At 39.8% G+C, this 20,423-nt stretch overlaps 1 protein-coding gene across 6 annotated transcripts in view; it reads left to right on the top strand.

Moving 5' to 3' along the window:
• The first annotated feature begins 1,081 nt into the window (after positions 1-1,081).
• LNPK (lunapark, ER junction formation factor) overlaps positions 1,082-20,423 on the top strand; it is a 57,458-nt gene continuing 38,116 nt past the window's right edge. For 2 of the 6 annotated variants that reach the window (XM_084797987.1, XM_084797991.1), the window contains exons 1-4: positions 4,786-4,937; positions 9,511-9,599; positions 11,369-11,410; positions 12,804-12,991. In XM_084797987.1, coding sequence (XP_084654113.1) covers positions 9,573-9,599; positions 11,369-11,410; positions 12,804-12,991 — 257 coding nt within the window. In that variant the 5' untranslated portion in view covers positions 4,786-4,937; positions 9,511-9,572. The other 4 variants (XM_084797992.1, XM_084797990.1, XM_084797988.1 and 1 more) reach the window with 4 other exon arrangements.

Below are 20,423 nucleotides of genomic sequence, written 5' to 3'. Positions count from 1 at the left end.
CTTCAACTTTATGGTGAAATGTATAGGAACTGGTCATATAACTCAGAGACAGATTGCATGCCATCATGTTTGAGGCCCAGGATCGTCAACAATACAAAATAAATCAAGAAACACACAAAAGCAAAAGAATGGAGAGATAGAGATAGAGATAGAGATAGAGATACAACTTAATTATATTGTCTATTTACTTATTTAATTTTTATTTTTGGGATAGGGATTTTCTATGTAGCCTTGGCTGCTCTGGACTCTATCTGTAGACTAACTAGGCTGTCCTTGAACTCACAGAGATCCACCTGCCTCTGCCTCCCTGAGTTTTGGGATTACAGGTGTGGCCCACCATGACTACTATTCACTTGTTTTAATATACAATGAATGAATGGGACCTAGGTTCTAGTACCTGCTAGGTAAGTGACTGAACAATGAGCTACATTCCCAGTATCTAAATGACCTTTTTCTTTTATTGAAAAGTAGATTTTCCATACAATATATTTTGATTATGGCTTCCCCTCCCTCCACTCCTCCCAGCATCTCACTACTTTTCGTTGCATCTAGATCCACCCCTTTCTTGTCTCTCATTACAAAGCAAACAGGTGGGGGCTGGAGAGATGGCTCAGTGGTTAAGAGTCCTGGTTGCTCTTCCAAGGGGATTCAGGTTCAGTTCCCAGCATCCACATTGTGGCTTATAACTCCAGTTCTAAGAGATCTGACACCCTCACACAGACATACATGCAGGCAAAACACTAATGTACATCAAATAAAAATGAATCATTAAAAACAATCTCAAAAAAGACAAACAGGCATCCAAGGGGTAATAAAATAACAAAACACTCCCATTGGAGTAGGACAAAAAAAAAAAAAAAAAAAAAAAGCAGGAAAGGAGCCCAAGAAAAGGCACAAGAAACAAGTGTAGACACAGAAGCTCACTAGTTTGCACACTCAGAATCCCATAAAAACACAGACATGGAAGCCATAATAGATACACAATGAACCTGTCTGGTAAAAAAAAAAAAGAGGGAAAAATACAGATGGAAAAAAAAAGTGAGTAAGCCCTGACAGGACATTATGAGACAAAGAACCTTGCAAGATGCCCTGGAGCTCCTCTTCTGTTGGCATCTGCTGCTGGGCACGCAGCCGCCCTTCAGAGTAGTGTGTTCCACAGTGAGAAGAGTCTGTATTTCAGTAAGTACCTTAGTGGGTCTCATGCAGTTAGTTTTTGGAACCAGAGTATCATGGCTTGAACGAACTTAACAATAAAAAGAATCAATAGTGGTGCTTATCGAAAATCCAAATTTCAGGCCCCACATCAGACAAGCATCTCTTAGGAATGCCTGAGAGATTTTTTTTAAACAAGGGCCTCTGGTGATTTTTCAGGGACACTTGGACACTGCTAAGGTGAACTTCACTTTTTATTTTCTATTCTAAATCTAAAGACAAAATATCTAACTTAGAATAACTGCAGAAAAGGGCAGATTATAAAGCAAGACATTTTTGTCTAGCACAGGCTTTTTGGTGCTTCAGACCCATAAATCCAACTGTTTATACTTCCTTTTGAAGTCATAAAAACATCCTAAACTCTTTGTTCAAGTCAAAAATGAGCATTTCCCTCTGGCCCTGGCTCTTTCCCAGTGTTCCCTGTATCTCAATGATGGCATTAGTAGTGATCTACTGGGCCCACTGGACACCTCTAGTTATTTCTAATTTCTTTTTCCTTAAATCTTGATCTGAATTTATCACCAAGACCTCTCATTTAACTTCCTACTTTGTTCCATTTGCTCTACTTATTTCTATTTTCTTGCTTTTATCTCATTTCACTTGAACTATGTCCAACTTCACCCATCACTTGTACATCCTAATTGTTCCAATGTTGGCCATGCTTGTACTCCCACACTGTAGCTGGAATGATTTTGCTCTGATCCTATCAAACTGTTTTCTCAAAAGGATTAAGTTTTTTTTTTTGTTTTTTTGTTTTTTTAAACAAGGCCAAAAAAGATCTTTTAGTGTGGTGCCCAGTTTCACACTGTATCAGTGTCTCCTTGTAGTCTATGACCCAGTCACAATGGCCCCCTTTTAGTCTCTTAGACTTGCAAAGCCTGCTTCTAACAAAAGGCCCTTACATAGGACATTACTTGTGTTTTTCCAGGGTTATGTTTCTTATCTTTTGGATCTGAATGTGACTTCCTTAACAAAGCTTTCTCTAATGCCTCTGACTAGATTGATGATTTCTCCTCCTGTAAGTTTCATAACACCTAAGAAAATTGAATTTTCCCCATTAAAGGTGTGTGCCACCGCAACTGGCCTCCTCTCTTAAAAGTATTCTCTGGATTTCACTTTGGCTGTAATCTGGTTACAGTTTCGGCTTAGTAAGGAGCTGTTCTTGAGATCTCGCCTTTCTAAAGCAGGCACTTCATTGGCTTTCCTGCATCATCCTTGGCCGCTGTGATGTTCTTCAACACCTTGAACATAGGTTTATAGAACACTTACTTAACTTGCAGTTGTTCTCTCACTCCTGTTGGATGCTTTATTATAGCTATTGTATGCTTCCTTAGTACCTGACAAAGGCCCCACATGCTCAACGCCATCCTGTAGTCTGTAGTTTAGCAATATGTCCCATGTTTAGTTCTCTGTTGCCTTTCTTACATTGTCCCTTGACAAACTCTTCCTTTTCACTCGCATCTTCATTTCTTTTATGGTACCCAGGACCGAACCCAGGGCCTTGGACACACTAGATCAGTGCAGATCTTACCTCCCCATAAGACAAAATGGTGTAGTGCTATCTTTAACAACGTGTGTATCTTTCTACTTTAAGGTTCCTTATTTAAAAAATACCTTGAAAGATTAGGGGGATATTTAGAGTTTATGTCCCCCCTACCTTTTTTCCATGGAGGCAGTGTTTCTCTGTGTAGCCTTGGCTATCTTGGACTCACTTTGTTTCCTTTTCAAACCTGCCTAGATTAAATCTTTTTCTAATTTAATTCCCCTAGGAAATCAATCAGGATAGATTTTTAGAATCTCTTGCATTCAGCTAGATCCTCTCTGACCTGCTGTCCTGTTTTATTTCTTTTTTTAAAAATATTTACTTTAATTTTTTAAAATTTATTTCTATGTGTACTGGCATTTTGCCTTTATGTATGTATGGGTGAGGGTGTCAGAACTTGTAAGACAGTTGTGAGCTGCCATGTGGGTGCTGGAAATGAACCCCGGTCCTCTTAACCACTGAGTACTCTTAACCACTAAGCTGTCTCTCCACCCACATCCTGATTTTTAAATTTCTTTTTATAATAGATCAATGAAAAATCAAAGGACAAAATATTAGCAAGAATCAAAAATGTTCTTTTTAGGAAAGATCTGAGACAAGATGTAGTTGTACAGCAGCATAAGATTAAAAATCTTAGGAGCTGCAAAGGCTGGGAAATAAAATGGTTACTTTTTCAGATCAAAACTGGGGCAATAGGCAGTTGTGGTGGCACACACCTGTAATCCCAGCACTCAGGAGTTAGAGGCTGGCAGATCACCGTGAGTTCGAGGCCAGGCTGGTCTACAAAGCAATTCCAGGACAGCTAAGGCTACACAGAGAAACCCTGTCTCAAAAAACAAAAACAACTGAAAGAAAAAAAGGAAGGAAAAGAAGAAGAAGAAGAAGAAGAAGAAGAAGAAGAAGAAGAAAATACTTGCTGAAATGTCTGTTCATTTTTTTCCACATTGGTGAGGTGACTTACACTGCACACTAAAGTTTAGCTCTCTCCTCCCGGTCTTTTAAGTTCACAAAGATGTAATTGAAGATTTTAGCATTTAGAGAATCTTTTTACAGACTAGATACTAAGTCTATGCCCTCTTCTCTTCCTCTGTCTTCTCGTGTTGTCAGTGTAAACTTAGGATATTATACCTACTGAGCTCTGAAAATCAGAAATAGTTTCTTTAGTAACTAAGGTAGAAAACCCCGTCAAAATGATTGCACACAGGATAGAACATAAAAGCTTTTGTTGAAGTCTCCCTTCCTGTTTCAAGCGTCATTTGTTGATACTTGCAGTTGACTAGGAAACAATTCTTTAGGCCGGTTCCAAAGCAGGACGGTTTGATGCAGGCCCAGATAACTTAGAGCTTTGAGGGTGGGGGGGGGGGAGGTGTTCTTGAGGTTAAAAGAGTGCCAGGATGGAGAGCTCAGCCTTTGGTGCTACCCATAGTTTGAAAAGGCCATCCTTTGCATTTGAAGTTCATCTCAGGATGGTGAGGTAAGCGCCCAGTCATCAAAGGACCCTTTTTGACGTCCAGAGCAACAGAAGCCTCAAGTCCTCACCGCGTCTGGCCAGGCTATATATATGTGTGTGTGTCTCCTCTGGTTTGGCTGAGCTATGCAGTATATACCTTTGCTGCTGCCTGCTGGATGACAGCTGATCTGGGATCTCAGGTACTCCAGACATAACTGTCTCGACCCTCACCGCGCACCGCCTTTGTCCTCCCCACTGGTCTCTCACTTAGAAGGTCTAGCTAGGACAATCAGGATCCGTTTCTTTCCCCGGCGAGAGTGGGGCGGGGGCCGGCCGGAGTTGTTTAAGACGAATGGAGGTAGAGGACGAATAAGAATCAACTACTTAGAGTCAGACGTCCGTACCCTGCTGTGCTGAGGTCCCGACAGCCCCTACACCGGCCGCGCAAGACACACAGCCTAGAATCATCCCTCCACGTCAAAGGCGCGGCTTCAAGGAACCAACGGCTGACCCGGCCGGATCACGTGACGAGGGGGCGGGGCGCGGCGCGTGCCGGCCGCGGCGCCCATTGGCTGGCGGCGGGAGCGCGGGGTTTGATGGGAAGGCATTGGCTGGGCCCAGCTCCCTTGTCAGTAGCTGCTGCTGCTGCCTGTTCCCGAGGCGGGCTACGCGGTGGCGACCGAGGATTGCGGGAGTGGACGCCGGGGCCGGGTTGGCGCCTGCTTCCCTCAGGTAGGACGGAGAAGGGGAGGAGGGCCCGCGTAGAAGGAGGCTCTCCGGGCTGCGGGAACCAATCCCTCGGTTCCTCCGCGCGCCGGCCCCGGCTGCCTCCTCCGCCCCGTGACAAGTGGCCTAGAGCTTGGCGGCGGCCGGGGACACCGCGCGGGGCTGCGACGCTCTCCCCCACCCCCTCCACCCCGGTAATACAGTTGCTGCCTTCTCTCGTGGATCGCCCAGCGCGGCGGCCCGGGCGGCTCCAGAGCGCACGAGACCCGGCTCTGCCTCCCCCAAGGCCGATGCTCTCCCCGCCTGTGTTCTCAGGGGTTCCGCGAAATGGTTGACCTGTGTCGAGAGGTGCCCGAGGGTCCCAGAAAGCACACCCCTAGCTGAGCTATCCACCCGGGGCGGGGGTACTCTGATCACCTCCGTGTTCATCTGAGCTGGCGAGACGGGAAGCTCCGAAAACTGTCAGTGTCATGCTGAGTCCGCGTGTGGGCGTGGATTGTAAGGGACTTGGAGGGGCCGCTCCATCACCATTGCTCTTAAGTATTGGAGGGACAGCGGGCCGGCACGAGGGGTGGACGGGAAGGACGAGGATGCTGGGTGTCCGGAGCCACCCGGGAAGGGCAACTCCAGAGGCCCGTCAGGAGGTTTAGTTCTTTGATGATGTGTTTATGGACGGGGGGTTCGGATTGGTGAATTTGTTCTTGCGTGCAGTTGTAAGCAACACCTGTGACTCACTGAGTTATTTTTCGTGGTTTGCACCCCCCCCCCCCCTTTTTTTGGCTTCTGGTCTGTAGTGCCTAAAGTCTGTTGTTTTCTGTCTCTGTGGCCTTCGGTCTCAGCTTTGACAAAATTGTTCAGAGGTGTGACGGACGTTAGTAAATTTACTTTCAGGCGTATGTTCAATCTAGTGGCCAGGGCTAATACCTAGTCCCAAAAGGTCTCCATCGTGCCTGCCTTCTTAGGGGGAACAGAGTTGAATTACATTTTCTTAAACAAGGGTGTTAGCTCTGTTTCTTAACAATTATTATACAATCCAGCAATCCTGTACAAGAAGGAAAAAGGGTTAAAGGGAAACAAGAGCAAGCCTTCCGGTATCTGTTCCACTGGATGGATCCCCAGGTGTCTCTGGCCTGCACGCTGGTCTGGCCTGTAAGCTCGTCTCTCCCCAAATCCATGTGCGATCCTGCTCCAAAAGATGCAGACTTCTCCTCTCTCCTCCGCCTGCGTCTCTCTCAGGTGTGCAATGGCGGGCTGGGTCAGGATCTCTGTCCCCACTGCTGTTTGATTAGAAACACAATAGCCCGGCTGGAGTCCCCCAGTCACTTCTTGAATTTCAGGCCCAGGGTGGCTCCATTCAGTCTATCAGTGGTGTTTCCAAGCCCACCAAGGCTGCTTTCACCTGGGACAAGGTTTACAATCCTTCCCACACAAGGGTGACCCATTTAAGTGTAGAGTTTTTAAAAGTTTCTTGACACCTATTGGGGTCAGCACAGTAGTGCTGTAGGTAGTGTTTATATGTTGAAAGAATGCAAGGACATGTGACTGTCACAAAAGTATGATTTCATGTAGAAATCTTCTGTCTTTTTTTTTTGTGGCAGTCATATCATTAAAAGTGCTTTTAGAGGTGTACTTGTTGTATTTTGCTTTTTGTTTGTTTTCTTCGAGACAGGGTTTCTCTGTGTAGCCTTAGCTGTCCTGGACTCGTATTGTAGACCAGGCTGGCCTTGAACTCACAGGGATCCACCTGCTTCTGCCTCCTGAGTGCTGGGATTAAAGGCCTGTGCCACCACCGCCCGGTTGAGGTGTACTATTTATTTTCACTTATTGTTGGGCAATAAAGCTGGTGTAATGTATTTCAGAGTTGCTTGCTTGGATATTTGAAAGCTATTTTGAATAAATCACATTTAATCCTAAATTTAATCATAAACGCGCTGTTGAAGATGACTAATTTATATTTAAGCTTGGAATTTAAACACAAAACTCAATTTCCTTTGCTGTTTTCTGTGAAGGCCTACAACTGTATTATAATGAGAAGTGCCTGAAGGATATTCTTCTCTATTTCCCATGCTAGGGTAAATGAGAAAAAGTTTTTCACTAAAAATACAAACTTGTTTTATTTTTAAACAATTTAAATTATGAAATAAGTGCTCATTTTTCTAAAAAGTTAGGCATGTGCTTCATTTAACTAATACATGTGCTTTTTTGGTAATAGCAGTAGTAATGGCTACAACTAACTAAACACTGTGCTGAACATTGTGCCAAGTGATAAATAATTTCAAAATTTATACAATTCCATGGAATGTAAGCATTTTTACCACTTTATAAACGAACATTTAGAGCGTAAGTAATTTACCCGAGTTCATATAGCTAGTATATGGGTGAGCCATATTTTAGTACTTATCCCATTGTTTTAATGTGATTTGAAATATGTTGAGAACTTAAGAAAAACATTTACGATTTTAGTTTTGCCACTTAAACCTGACTGTGACTAACAATAGAAAACATTATACAGCATGATAAGCATTATTGGTCACTGTAAGCACACTTAGGGCCTGGAGAGCCGGCCAGGGGTCGGGTGCCCTCATAGGACGCACATGGCCCCACAACAATTTGCAACTCTACTTCTAGGGTGTCTAAGATCCACTTCTGACTTCCTGGGGTTCAAGGCTCACACATGCTGCACATATTCACGCAAGCAAAACACTCATACACATAAAAATAAACGTTTTTTTTTTTAAATTTGAGACCAGGTTTATCTATGTAGCCTTTAGACCAGAGTGGCCTCTAACTCAGAAATCTGCCTGCCTCTGCCTTCTGAGTGCTGGGATTAAAGGTGTGCGCCACCCCCACCTGGCTGCAAATCATTTGTTTTAGGGCTCCTTAGAGATCTAGTGCTAAGTGTGTAACTGATATTAATTTCAAACAGTAAAAAGTCATTCTAAGCCAGTCAGGGTATGATGATGCACGTTTGTAATGCCAGTCAGTATTCAGGAGGCTGAGGCAGATCGGTGGATGTGGAGAGTAAGCTAGACTATGTATGGAGACCCTGTCTCATTTGCTCTTAAGGTGTGATGGCTACAAATTTGCCTTAGAAGGATAGAGTTCTTTTATAAATGGAAATATACAGGGCTATGGTGAACAACTTTATCCCAGCACTTGGGAGGCAGAAGCAAGTAGGTCTCTGTGAGTTCAAGGACAGGCTGAGATCCAAGACAGCCAGGGCTATTACACAGAGAAACCCTGTCTCAAGAAACCAAACCAAACCAACAACCCCCCCTTTCCAAATGTAGTCCAGTTGTGCATGAAACACTGCCAGGTATCACAAGCTAGTTTCAAAATAGTGGAATGATGACAGAGAAATACAAAATTAAGTGGTCATATGAATCTTTTTATTCTACTTTTCTTTGTGATTATTTTTAGAATCTTAAGAATGTTTTAAGATTTGTTTAATCTTGACTCTGAAATTTGTACTTTTGTTCATTAGAGTTCTAGAATACCTCATAATTACATTTTAGAATTTTGAATGCTGAGCTAATATTGCAGGATTAATATTTAGTTTACAACTTAATTGTAGGCTATAAAAGTACATTTGTCTGCTTCAGAGTATTTGAGAACAGATAATATTTTTGTCCATAAGAATCACTTTGTAAATGAAACTACTTATAATTAGGCATTCATTACTCTTCTAAAAATAGAAACTCTTAAAATAGACATGCCTTGAGATAATTCTGTTATATAAATAGTATTTAGTTCTTTCAGGGTGCTGATAATTATTTTGTGATTATATTTATGGTTAAGATATGGGAGAAGTAGCTGTGAAAATAGTGTGTGTGCATGTGTGTGTAAATGAAGTAGTTTTACATACCGACAAGCATATTCTTGTAATATGATAAAAACATGTAAATTTGAGTGTATAATTTTGCCATTTTAACTTAATCATTATTTTACCTGTTAGATTGATTTATGATACTACCATTTCTCAGTCTTTATAAAACATTTGAAAACCATAGGTAAACAAATGGAATACATAGCTAGCTGAAGTGAGGGCCTTAGACTTTTAGTAATACATGCTTAATTGGATATTGACCAGCAGTGCTTAGAAATAGGAGCCAGAAGTCAGAATTTAGGCCATGCTTCTTATTTGCTATGGGGCAAATCACTAACTTAGTAATTTAATTTCCTTATCTCCAAGGTGTTTATACTAAAAGCTGCCCTGTCACAGACTATTAACAATATTCACTTTTATTTGCAAAGGAATTAAGGCTCAAATTATTGAAGAATTTATTCTTTTACAACAAGAACAACATAGGGAAACTACTTTAAAAAATAGGAAATCCATTTGTAGGTACATGTATACTTTTAATGACAAAGTGATTTGTCATTAAAAATTTCAACTCTATTTTTACCTTTACATATGTCCTCACTTTCCATGTACTAGCGGCTGTCTGGGTTCAAGTTGTGTGTACATGGAGGCCAGCAAATAAGTCATGTATTTTAATGTAGTATTATAATATAATATTTTTAGAGAGAATTGTTGGGTATTTAATTTAAAATTTTAAAATATTTGCTCTGTTTTTAGCTGTGACTCATTTTGGACAACTCATGCTATTTATTATTGTGCCAACATTCTACAAATAAAAGATGGGTGGATTACTTTCTCGATGGAGGGTAAGAAAATATTTTCTATATTGCTAGTTTTAAAAAAAACTAACAAAATTGTTACATAAGACTTTTGTGACGGTTTCCTTTGGGATATACACTTTTCAGTGAGTTTGATATTATATATTTACTTTCATTTAACTCCATTTAGAATTACCTTTTTGGATATTATTTTGGTAGTTTTATTTATTTTATGGCTATCTAACATATTTGGTAATTCATTTTTATTTATGTATTATGTACAAGTAGTTTTCATATTGTCCAAGTTCCAAGTTTATTCTAAAAGTAGTTGAAATTAACTTTTATGCCATACTTTTGTACCTATTTCTCTATTTATTTTAGCAACAGTTTCACTGTGCAGCCTTGAACTCACAGAAATCTATTCTGCCTCTGCTTCCATAGTGCTGGGATAAAGGAATTGTCTTTTTTTTTTTTTTTTTTAAGAATGTCACATAAATTTACTTATGTCTTACTAAATATCCTTTAAAGAGCTATAGTTGAACAAAATTAAAAATGCCACTTTTATTAGATAAGTCTTTAGAGAAAGTATCTTAAATTTAGAGATATAAAACATAAATTATATTGATAAATACTCTAAGAAGAGATAATGTAGTCTAGGCCAAGCCGATTTCCTTATTCCTTATCATAATAATAGAGTCTAGTAATATTTGAGAATAATTTCTTTTGATTTATTAGAATAATTCCATGATTTAGATTTGTGTTATATTGACTTCCTTTTTCTTTTTAAAAAATCCATAGGAAAAATAGCATATATTTATTGTATGCAGCATTTCAAAGTGTGCTCATTATGTTGTTTAGATCTAGCTAATTAATATATGCATTAACTCACATAAGTATACTTTTCGTCGTGAGAAAACAGCATTTTTTCGGTTAGCATCTTTCTTTTTCTTTCCTTTTTTTTTTTTTTCCCCAAGACAGGGTTTCTCTATGTAGACTTGGCTGTCCTGCATTTGCTTTGTAGACTAGGCTGGCCTTGAACTCATAGAGATCTGCCTGCCTCTGCCTCCCCAGTACTGGGATTAAAGGCGTGTATCACCATGCCTGACTGAAAATCTCATCTTTCAAAAGCTGTGTACTTGGGGTTGGAGAAATGGCTCAGAGGTTAACAGTTGCTCTTTCAGAGGACCCTGGCTCAGAGGACCCTCTGCCTCCTTAGTGCCTTACAACTTTTATAACTCCAATTCCAAGAGATCCATTGTCCTCTTCTGGCCTCTGTGGCACCAAGGATACACATGGTATACAGACATAAATGCAGGCACATACCTATACATATTTAAAACAAGCAAACAAAAGACCTTTTCCAAGACTGTGTGCTTTCGGAACCACAGTGAATATAGCCTAGTTTGGCCTCCAGAGCCCTGTGGGACCGTCAGTGCTGAGATCAGTTAGTGCGAAGCTTACACAGAGCCGGAGCATTCCTGAACTTAGACCATCTTTACTCTGTGAATATTCTGGTGTATGAATTCCTTTGGATGAAGATATGTTTCTCTTTATAAAAGTCTGTTCTGTTGAGGTTAGAATGGTAAAAGTAGAGCTATCACAGTTGAAAGTTTTAGAAAGAAGTGTTGTTATGAGAATCTTACATAGCTTGGTAGTTATAATTTTCCAATTATAGTTATAAGCAGTAGACATGCAGCTTGATAACATTGAAAAACCTAGTTGTGAATTAAAATGTTCTTTAGTGACTTTTAAAATCCAAGTGTTAAGTTTGCAGCAATAGGCTTTAATGCCATGTCTTATTTCTGTGTCTAAAACAGGCAAAACCTTCAACAGTAGAAGTTCTAGAAAATATAGATAAGGTATGTTCCTTGTCTCTAGAGCATGTTCATGTGTTTTAGATATTAATTAAATATTATTTTAGTAATTGTATATTGGAGGAGAGCTATGGGAAGTTAGTGCTTCTCAACCTTCCTAACTGCATCCCTTTGGTACAGTTCCTCATGCTGTGGTGACCCCCAACCATAAAATTCTTTTCTTTTTTTAAAAAAAGATATATTGATGTATACAGTGTTCTGCCTGTCCGCCAGCAGAGGGCACCAGATCTCATTATTGTTGATTGTGAGCCACCATGTGGGTGCTGGGAACTGAACTCAGGACCTCTGGAAGAGCAGCCGGTGCTCTTAACCTCTGAGCCATCTCTCTGGCACTAAAATTATTTTCATTGCTACTTCATAACTGTAATTTTGCTACTGTTATGAATTGTAATACACATATATAATATGTGACCCCTCCCAAAGGGGTTGTGACCCACAGGTTGAGAACCACTGATGTAGAGACCTCCTGAGAGCTTTAGTGTTGCATGATCTCAAAACCAAACCAAACGAAACCAAACCAAACCAAACCAAACCAAACCAACCCCAAACCCAACCCCAAACCCAACCCCAAACCCAACCCCAAACCCAAACCCAAACCCAAACCCCAAACCCAAACCCCAAACCCCAAACCCCAAACCTGACCCATGCTCTCTCAGTGACGTAAGCTGTATTAAGTAAACTGCAATTAGAGCTAGCATGGTGTAAGTCAGTGTGATAGCATAATGCAGATTGCAGGCTACTGTGCAACTTTTGTCGGTTTGCACCAATTCTGTAGCTTTGAAGTTTTTCTCTTATATACTAATTGGTTTTTTCCTAGGAACATTGGAGGTAGCAAATAGACTGAGATGATGTAGTTTCAGTCACTGTTTTGATTTTTTCTTTTTTCGAGACATTCTTACTATATTATTCTGTCTGTCTGGCCTAGAACTGTCTATTTAGACAAGGCTGGCCTCAACTTGAAGAAATCTGCCTGCATCTGCCTCCTGTGTGCCAGGGTTAAAGGTGTACAATTTTTTTTCTTGCCAAATTTTAAAGGCCATTTATGGAGAATTTTTATTTTCTTGACTCAGTATTTGTTGATGCTAATTTCATTTTTTCAGTCTTTGCTAATTTGATGGATTAAAAATTCTGATTATTGGGGAAGGCTTATTTAGATTACTTAACTTCAGATTTAGTTTTCCAGTTTGCTTTAAAATACTAGAGCATTGTATTTCATTGAGTTTTAGGAATCATATTTTTTCATGTTTACTTTAAAATATTAGTGTGTTATATTTCATTGCATTTTAGGAATGTTATATAATCTTTGTCATGTTCTTTTGATTTTAATTTTTAAATGGTTTATCAGATTTAATTATATAGAATACTTTTCTCCTAACAGGAAATTCAAGCATTGGAAGAATTTAGAGAAAAAAATCAGAGATTGCAAAAATTATGGGTTGGAAGATTAATTATCTATTCTTCAGTTCTTTATCTGTTTACATGCTTAATTGTGTACTTGTGGTATCTTCCTGATGAATTTACAGCAAGACTTGTCATGACACTCCCATTTTTTGCTTTTCCTTTTATGTAAGTATTCTTTTTGCTGATCTTTTCCTTTTCTGACTAGATAATTTTAATGTAGTCATTCATTTTATTATAAAATATTGTCTCAAATTGAATAAATTTAGATTATTTTTGTACTTTGATAACTATGTTTTAGAATTGTAGGACAATTTCTACATTATAATCAAAAGGTATACCTGAGAGATATCACCACTGTTGTTAGTAATGCTGTATAGTTTTCTGATGGATGGCCATGATTCTTGTAGCCATTGGGCGTGGATGAGAGAGGATGAGTGGAGAGGTTTTGTAAAACTGAAATAATTTGTATTCAAATGATCCTAAGTATGTATCTTTCACCCTAACTCACTCCTTTCTTTTCAATTATTGCTGTAAGTCAATAATTTCTTCCTTAAGCATTTCATAATCTGGCACTCTATAGGAGGTAGATCTCAACTGAGAATTTTGGGAAATAACTTTTTTCCATTTAATTAGCAAACATTTATAGATAACAGTTGTATAGATAGTTGGTTATAATGGTGTATGGTGAACAAAATTGAAAAATCATTGGCTATAGATCTTAGGCTATATAAAGTAATGAATATGATTAATGTAGTGACAGAGAGATACAAAATGCTGTGGGAACGGGGGCCCTAAGCCAAGCTCAGTGTGGGGACAGTGGTCTAGAGTCTTGATTATGCTTTCCATTGTTCTCAAATCAAGCAGCTTAAAACAACGCTCATTCGTTATACCAGAATAAAACAATACTCATTCATTATGCCAGAGCTCTGAAATTGAGAAACGTAGGCAGATTAAGTGGGTCTTTGCTTAGAATCTCATAGGCCTCAGTCTCCAGGGGTCAGACAGCAGTCTATTTAGAGTGTCTGGTGGGAGAAACTACAGACTTAGGATGTTGGTCAACTTTCTAATCTCTGATTTACTTGGGGAACCCATGATAATATCCTACCTTAAAATCAAAAGCTTTTGATGAAATCTGCGCAGTCTCTTCACACCAGTTGTTTAGATTACTGTGTGATTGATTATTTAGCCAAAGGATGCTTTGGGGGGAAGGCTAGCTATGTAATTGTTTGCTGTAGCCTTCTGAAGAATTGGTGTCTGAATTTGAGGCTTGCAGAGTGGGTTGTGTGTAAAGTGGGGTGACGTGCCGCAAGCGCTGTGGCTGCGGGAGCATGGGCACGTGCTGTTTGCAGTTGGGAATCAGAGGAAGGCGAATATTATCGCTACACTCGTGTTTACCTTCTTATTAAGTCTGGATCCAGCCCAGAGCAGGGTCTGTGGACGTTCAGTGTGGGTTTGTCCACTTGAGTTAAGCCTCTCAGACATGTCCAGATGTCTGTCTCCTAAGTGATTCTAACTCTAGCCGCACTGACGTCGCATCATGATAGCCACTGAGAGTGTCGCTTCTAATAGATGAGAAGGAGGTAAGAGTGGGTCTGGAGTAGGAAGCGAGAAGGACACGATAGTTGAAATAGAGAGATGACGAATGATTGGTGTTTGACGGTGGGGGAAGAACGGATGGAGTGAAGGAAGGTGATGGATTGGAGACTTAGGAAGTAGAATTGTGAGGCTTTTGGTGATTGGTTAAATATGGGTTGAAAAGGAAGAATCACTTCAAGGGTAAATTCAAGCTTATAGTTTGGGATATTTGGGCATTATCATTCGTCAAAATGGGGAACAACATGAGTAGGAGCAGGTTTGGTGAACCCCACTGTATTCTCCAATTGGGGCTGTCAAACGGATGATTAGGTGTGAGTGTGAAGTTTAGAGAAAATTCAATAGAAGATAAAAATTTAGGATTCTGTAGCTTATGGATGTTAATTGAAGTCAGGCCTGTATAGTCCCAGCTACTTGGGAAAGAGAGGCAGGAGGATCACAAGGGCACGGCCTGCCTGGACTGTGGCGGGAGTTGACTCAGGCTGAGCAACCTACTGAGACCCTGTCTCAAAAAGAGAAAATGTAAAAGGTGTTGAGGCTATGGCTTATTGGTAGAACATTTGCTAGCATATGTGAGGCTCTGGGTTCCATTACTAGTACCACACACACACATCTGCCAAAATCATCATCTCTTTATTAAGTATTAGGCATCTGCAATGTGTTAGGTAGTAGTTAATAACGTAGTGATGGGAAAAGTAGTGGTGAGATTCTGCTTTCATGTAATTTGAATTCCTCAGTGATTGAGAAGATAAAAAATAGTTTAAAAAGACATAGTTAATTTGGAGAGAAATATGTGCAATGAAGGAAGTCAAGTGATGTGATTAAAAGTAGATTTTGTTCTTTCTTTCTTTCTTTCTTTTTTTTTTTGAGACAGGGTTTCTCTGTGTAGCCTTGGTTGTCCTGGGCTCTCTTTATAGACCAGGCTGGCCTTGAACTCAGAGAGATCGCCCTGCCTCTGCCTCCTGAGTGCTGGGATTAAAGGTGTGCGTCATAGCCAGCCAAAAACAGATTCCTTTGCAAAGGTCCTAGGAAGACTCTTTTAAGGAAGTGGCATTTGAATTGAGCATAAAGCATGAAGAACAAGTACGAAAAAGGTGGAAATTTATGAAGACTATGTACAGCATATAATGGCATACACTTATAAAGTTATGAGTAAAGGATTCTTCCCAAGATATAAGTGGTAATCCTTTCTGTTTGTTTGTTTGTTTGTTTTTCCAAGACAGGGTTTCTCTGTGTAGCCCTGGCTGTCCTGGACTCCCTTTGTAGACCAGGCTGACCTCGAACTCACAGTGATCCACCTGCCTCTGCCTCCTGAGTGCTGGGATTAAAGGCGTGTGCCACCACGCCTGGCTGTGGTAATCTTTTCTAATGGTAGAATTTGTTTTGTTTTTTGAGACAGGGTTTCTCTGTTTAGCCTTGGCTGTCCTGGACTTGTTTTGTAGACCAGGCTGGCCTCAAACTCACAATGATCCACCTGCCTTTGCCTCTGGAATGCTGGGATTACAGATGTGCACCACCACACCTGGCTTTAATGGTAGAATTTTAAGTAGTTCTTTTATTCTATATGGTTTCTGGTAGTGTTTGATTTTTTTACACCAGCATATACTTTACATTGTAAAAAACAAAGTCTAGGAGTTGAGGGATGATGTTTCTAAAACTAGAAAACAGAAGATGTGCAGACTATGAACTTGAGTATATAGCTTATGTGAGGGGCAAAGATTACAGGCATATTTGGAATGTGTGATGGAGAGAAAAAATGCTGTGAAGTGAGCTTGAAGAATCAGGCAAGGTCCAGATCATGGAAGATCAAAGCTGGGAGTAGGAATTTAATAGGTGAAATCAGAAGCTTCTATAGTGGAAGAATAGCAAAATAGAAATTACATTAAGGGAGTCTAATATTTGCTGTTTTATGGAGATTGGGTAAGGAGAAGACAAAAGTAAAGTGCCTAGGGAGCTGCAATATAAGTTCTTTTGTTCTATTTTTGAGACTTAGTCTCACTGTGTGGCAGTGGCTGTTCTGGAACTTGCTGTGTACACTAGGCTGTCCTCAAATAGAGATCTGCTTGTTTCTGCCTCCCTAGTGCTGGGATTAAAGGCTTGTACCCACCATGTGTGGCTTAATAAATTTAATCTAAAGATAAAGATGGATTGGACTGCCAAGTGACACCAGAAGTTAATAGGTAACTTAGAAATGTTTTGGAAATTAAAAGTTATCGAATATAATAGGAAGAAGTGGGATATAGAAAAAGAAAACATCAAAAGTGACCCTAACTGGGTGTGATGGGCACTAACTGGGTGTGATGGGCACACCTTTACTCCCAGCACTCAGGAGGCAGAGGCAGGCGGATCTGTGGGTTTTAGGCCAGCCTGGTCTATAGAGCGAGTTCCAGGATGGCCAGGGCTACACAAAGAAACCCTGTCTCGAAAATCTCGAAAAACCAAAACCGGGGGAAAAAGTGTGATATTTAAAGTTTCGGTTTAGTCTTTAGTGTAGAACACATTTCTAAATTTGAACTCACAAACTCATAAAACAATCAACTTTGTACGTGCAGAGTGAACACATTTATTTGTATGTACATATGTGAGAACTGAAATTGAGCTAATGTGCAACATTGCAGTTAGTTTTCTGGTTGCTGGCCTCCTCATTTGCTACACGAGAGCTCTGCCTCTGAGCTGTGCTGCCAGCCTTACTCTTAGCTTCTTTATTTCCCTTCTTTTTAGAAATCTTTTGGAGTTTTCAAAAATTCCAAAGTAGATGATTTTATAAGAGCTCTTTTTACATTGTTTCCTTTCTATTTTTTAAAATAAAAAGCAGGGAGAAAATTAAGATTAAAAGAAAGATATACTTAGTTGATTTAAATGTTTAGTATTAATATTTAATAAAACTAGGAAAATACTCTTACTTAACATTCAGTTCTATGTAGCAGTTCATTTTCTGATTACAAAAGGTAATTTATAGATGCCCGATAGAGAACTCTGTTACTACCAATTGCTGCCAAAAATTGCTCTGCTGGGTCTGCAATGTACCTGTGTCAATTTGACTTAGGGGAGAGTCATGGCACTGGAGAAGGGCATCTCACTTGAGTCATTGTCTAGATTAGATTGGCCTTGTGCCCATGTCTGTGGGGGATTAGCTTGATTGCTAATTGATTAGACCAGACCAGCCCACTGTGGGGTGTCATCTTTAGGGAGGCGGTTCTGGGCTGTATAAGAAGGTTGCTAAAGTGACCTGGGAGCAAATGAGTAAACAGTGTTCCTCTATTGTTTGTACCTTGTTTTGAGTTCCTACCCTGACTTCCTTCAATGATGGATTGTGACACGTTAAGTATAAGCCAAAAAAACTAGTTCCTGTCTTCACTTGCTTTTGTTTAAAGCATTTTATCAGCCATAGAAAGAAAACTAGAACAGTAACATTTATTTATTTATTTTTGTTTGTGTGTATGTGTGTGTGTGTGTGTGTGTGTGTGTGTGTTCACGTGCACATGCATGTTTAGGCCAAATGACTACTGATGGGTGGTAGGTCTACTATATGGGTCCTGGAGATTTAATTCCTGCTAGCATGGTCTTCTGCAATACCTTTGTCCATTGAGTCATGTTGCCTGCACAGGAAGCATTTAAGTGTTTTTGTTGTTTTTTAGTTAATTTATTCAGATTACCTCTCAATTGTTATCCCCTTGTCTCCTCCCATTCCTCCCTCCCTCTTTCTTTCACTCTATTCCCCTCCCCTAGGTCTGTGACAGAAGGGGACCTCCTCCCCTACCATACGGTCACAATCTATCAAGTCTCATCATGGTAGCCTGCCTATTCTTTCTCTGAGTGCCACCAGACCTCCCCACCATGGGGAAGTGGTCAAATATGGGGCACCAGAGTTCATGTCAGAGTCAGCCCCCGCTCTCCACACAACTGTGGAGAATGTCACATTTAAGTGTTTGTTTGTGTGTGTGTGTGTGTGTGTGTATGTGGTGATTAAACCCAGTGTCCATGCATGCTAGACACGCTCTTCCACTTATGCATCCAGCCTGTGTATCCTTTATAAGCAATCTTACAGACATATTATTTATTTCTTTGACTCTTTTCTTTCCTACCTACTTGCTTCCCTCCCTCCCTTTCTTCACTTCTTTTCTTTCTTCTCCTAATCCTTTCTTTCTTTCCTCTTCTTCCCCCTCCTCCTCTTTTCCTTTTTCTTCTTCCTCGTCTCTTTCTTCCTTCTTCCTTCTTCTTCCTTTTTTCTTCTCTTCCTTTCTTCCTCCTCTTATTCCTTTTTTGTTCCTTTTCTTCTTCTTCTTCTTCTTCTTCTTCTTCTTCTTCTTCTTCTTCTTCTTCTTCTTCTTCTTCTTCTTCTTCCTCTTCCTCCTCCTCCTCCTCCTCTTCCTTCTTTTTTTCTTCTTCGAGACAGGGTTTCTCTATGTAGCCTTGACTGTTTTGTACTTGTTTTGTAGACCAGGCTGGCCTCAAATTCACAGAAATCTACCTGCCTCTGCCACCCCCAGTGTTGGGATTACAGGCATGTGCCACCATACCTGGCTCTAAGTTTCTTTCTTATATTCTAAATTTATATCTAGATATTTTTTGTGTTTTAATTTTCATAATATATTTGTTGTATAGGGTGCTGGTATTTTCTGTATGTCTATAAAAAAATGAAATAGTGTCTTTTTGAGACAGACTTAATTTGCTTAATAAATTATCTCTAGCTGCATTCATTTTCTTGAAAGGTACATATGTTCTTTCTAACTGAAAAACTTCCATTGTGTATGTATACCACACTTTATTAATTTCTCTGATGATGGATACTTAGGTATTATTGAGTCTACAACTTATTGTGACTAGTATTACAGTAAACACTGATACTCAAGTGTCTCTGTGATGTGTTTCTCTGGAGACCTTCTAGTAAGTACCTTGGGTTGATAGACCTGGGTCTTAGGGTAGATCTATTTTTACTTTTTCAGGCATGCTGATTTACATGCTTGGATTAGTTCACATTCCAATCAGCAGTGTATATAAGGATTTCCTTTTATCTGCTTTTCGGAGCATTTGCTGTTGTTTTCTCAATGCCTGCCAGTCTGGCTGGGATGAGAAATGGAATCTCAATGTAGTTTTAATTTTCATTTTTCTGATAGCTAGTGAGGTTGAACATTTTTCATATGTTTATTGACTATTTTATACTTCATCTTTTGAGAATTATCTATTCATTTCATTCTAGCCCATTTATTGACTTGGCAGTTTGATTTGTTACTGTTTTGATTTTGAATTCTCTGTATATTCTGGATGGTAACCTGTCGGATGTATAGCCAGCAAAAATTTTCCTCCCATTTGGTAGCTTGTTTTTTCACTTAATTGTTTTTCTTTGCTGTATAGAAACTTTAGTTTCCTGAGATCCAATTAGTCAAGTGTTAGTATTATTTCTTGTGATACTGGATTCCAATTCAGAAAGTCTTTGCCTATGTTTATATGTTGAAATGTTTTCCCTTCTTTCTTGTCTTAATAGTTTCACAGTTTTAGGTCTTGTAAAGGTCTTTGAACCACTTGGAAGTCATTTTTAAAAATCACTTATTTGTGTGTGTGTGTGTACACATGTGAGTGTGCACATACCATAGTTCTGGACAGATTTTGGATTCCTGGGACTTAAGTAACAGGTGTTTGTGAACTGCCTGACATGGTGCTGTGATCAGAACTGCTGTCCTGATGGTCTAGCCAGCGCTGTTAGCTGCTGAGCCTCCTTTTTAGCTCATGGTGTTGATTTCATTTTTTTTAAAAAACAGTGTGACAAATAATGATCTAGTTTCCATTGTACTTGAGGATGTCCAGTTTTTCCAGTGTCATTTGCTGAAAAGACTGTCTTTTTTCCAATATATAGTTTTGGCATCTTTGTCAAAAGTTAGGTGGCTGTTACTGTGCGGGTTTATATCTGGGTTCTCTATCTGATTTATTTATGTAGGTTTTTTTGTGTGTCTGTGTGCGTGCCTGTCCTATGGTATTTTTGTTACTATAGCTTGTAGTATAACTT

Source organism: Acomys minous (assembly GCF_964271855.1).
Source record: "Acomys minous genome assembly, chromosome: 10".
Taxonomy (NCBI): Eukaryota; Metazoa; Chordata; class Mammalia; order Rodentia; family Muridae; genus Acomys; species Acomys minous.
The sequence above is the reverse complement of the archived record's forward strand: the minus strand, read 5'-3'. Positions and strand labels throughout refer to the sequence as shown.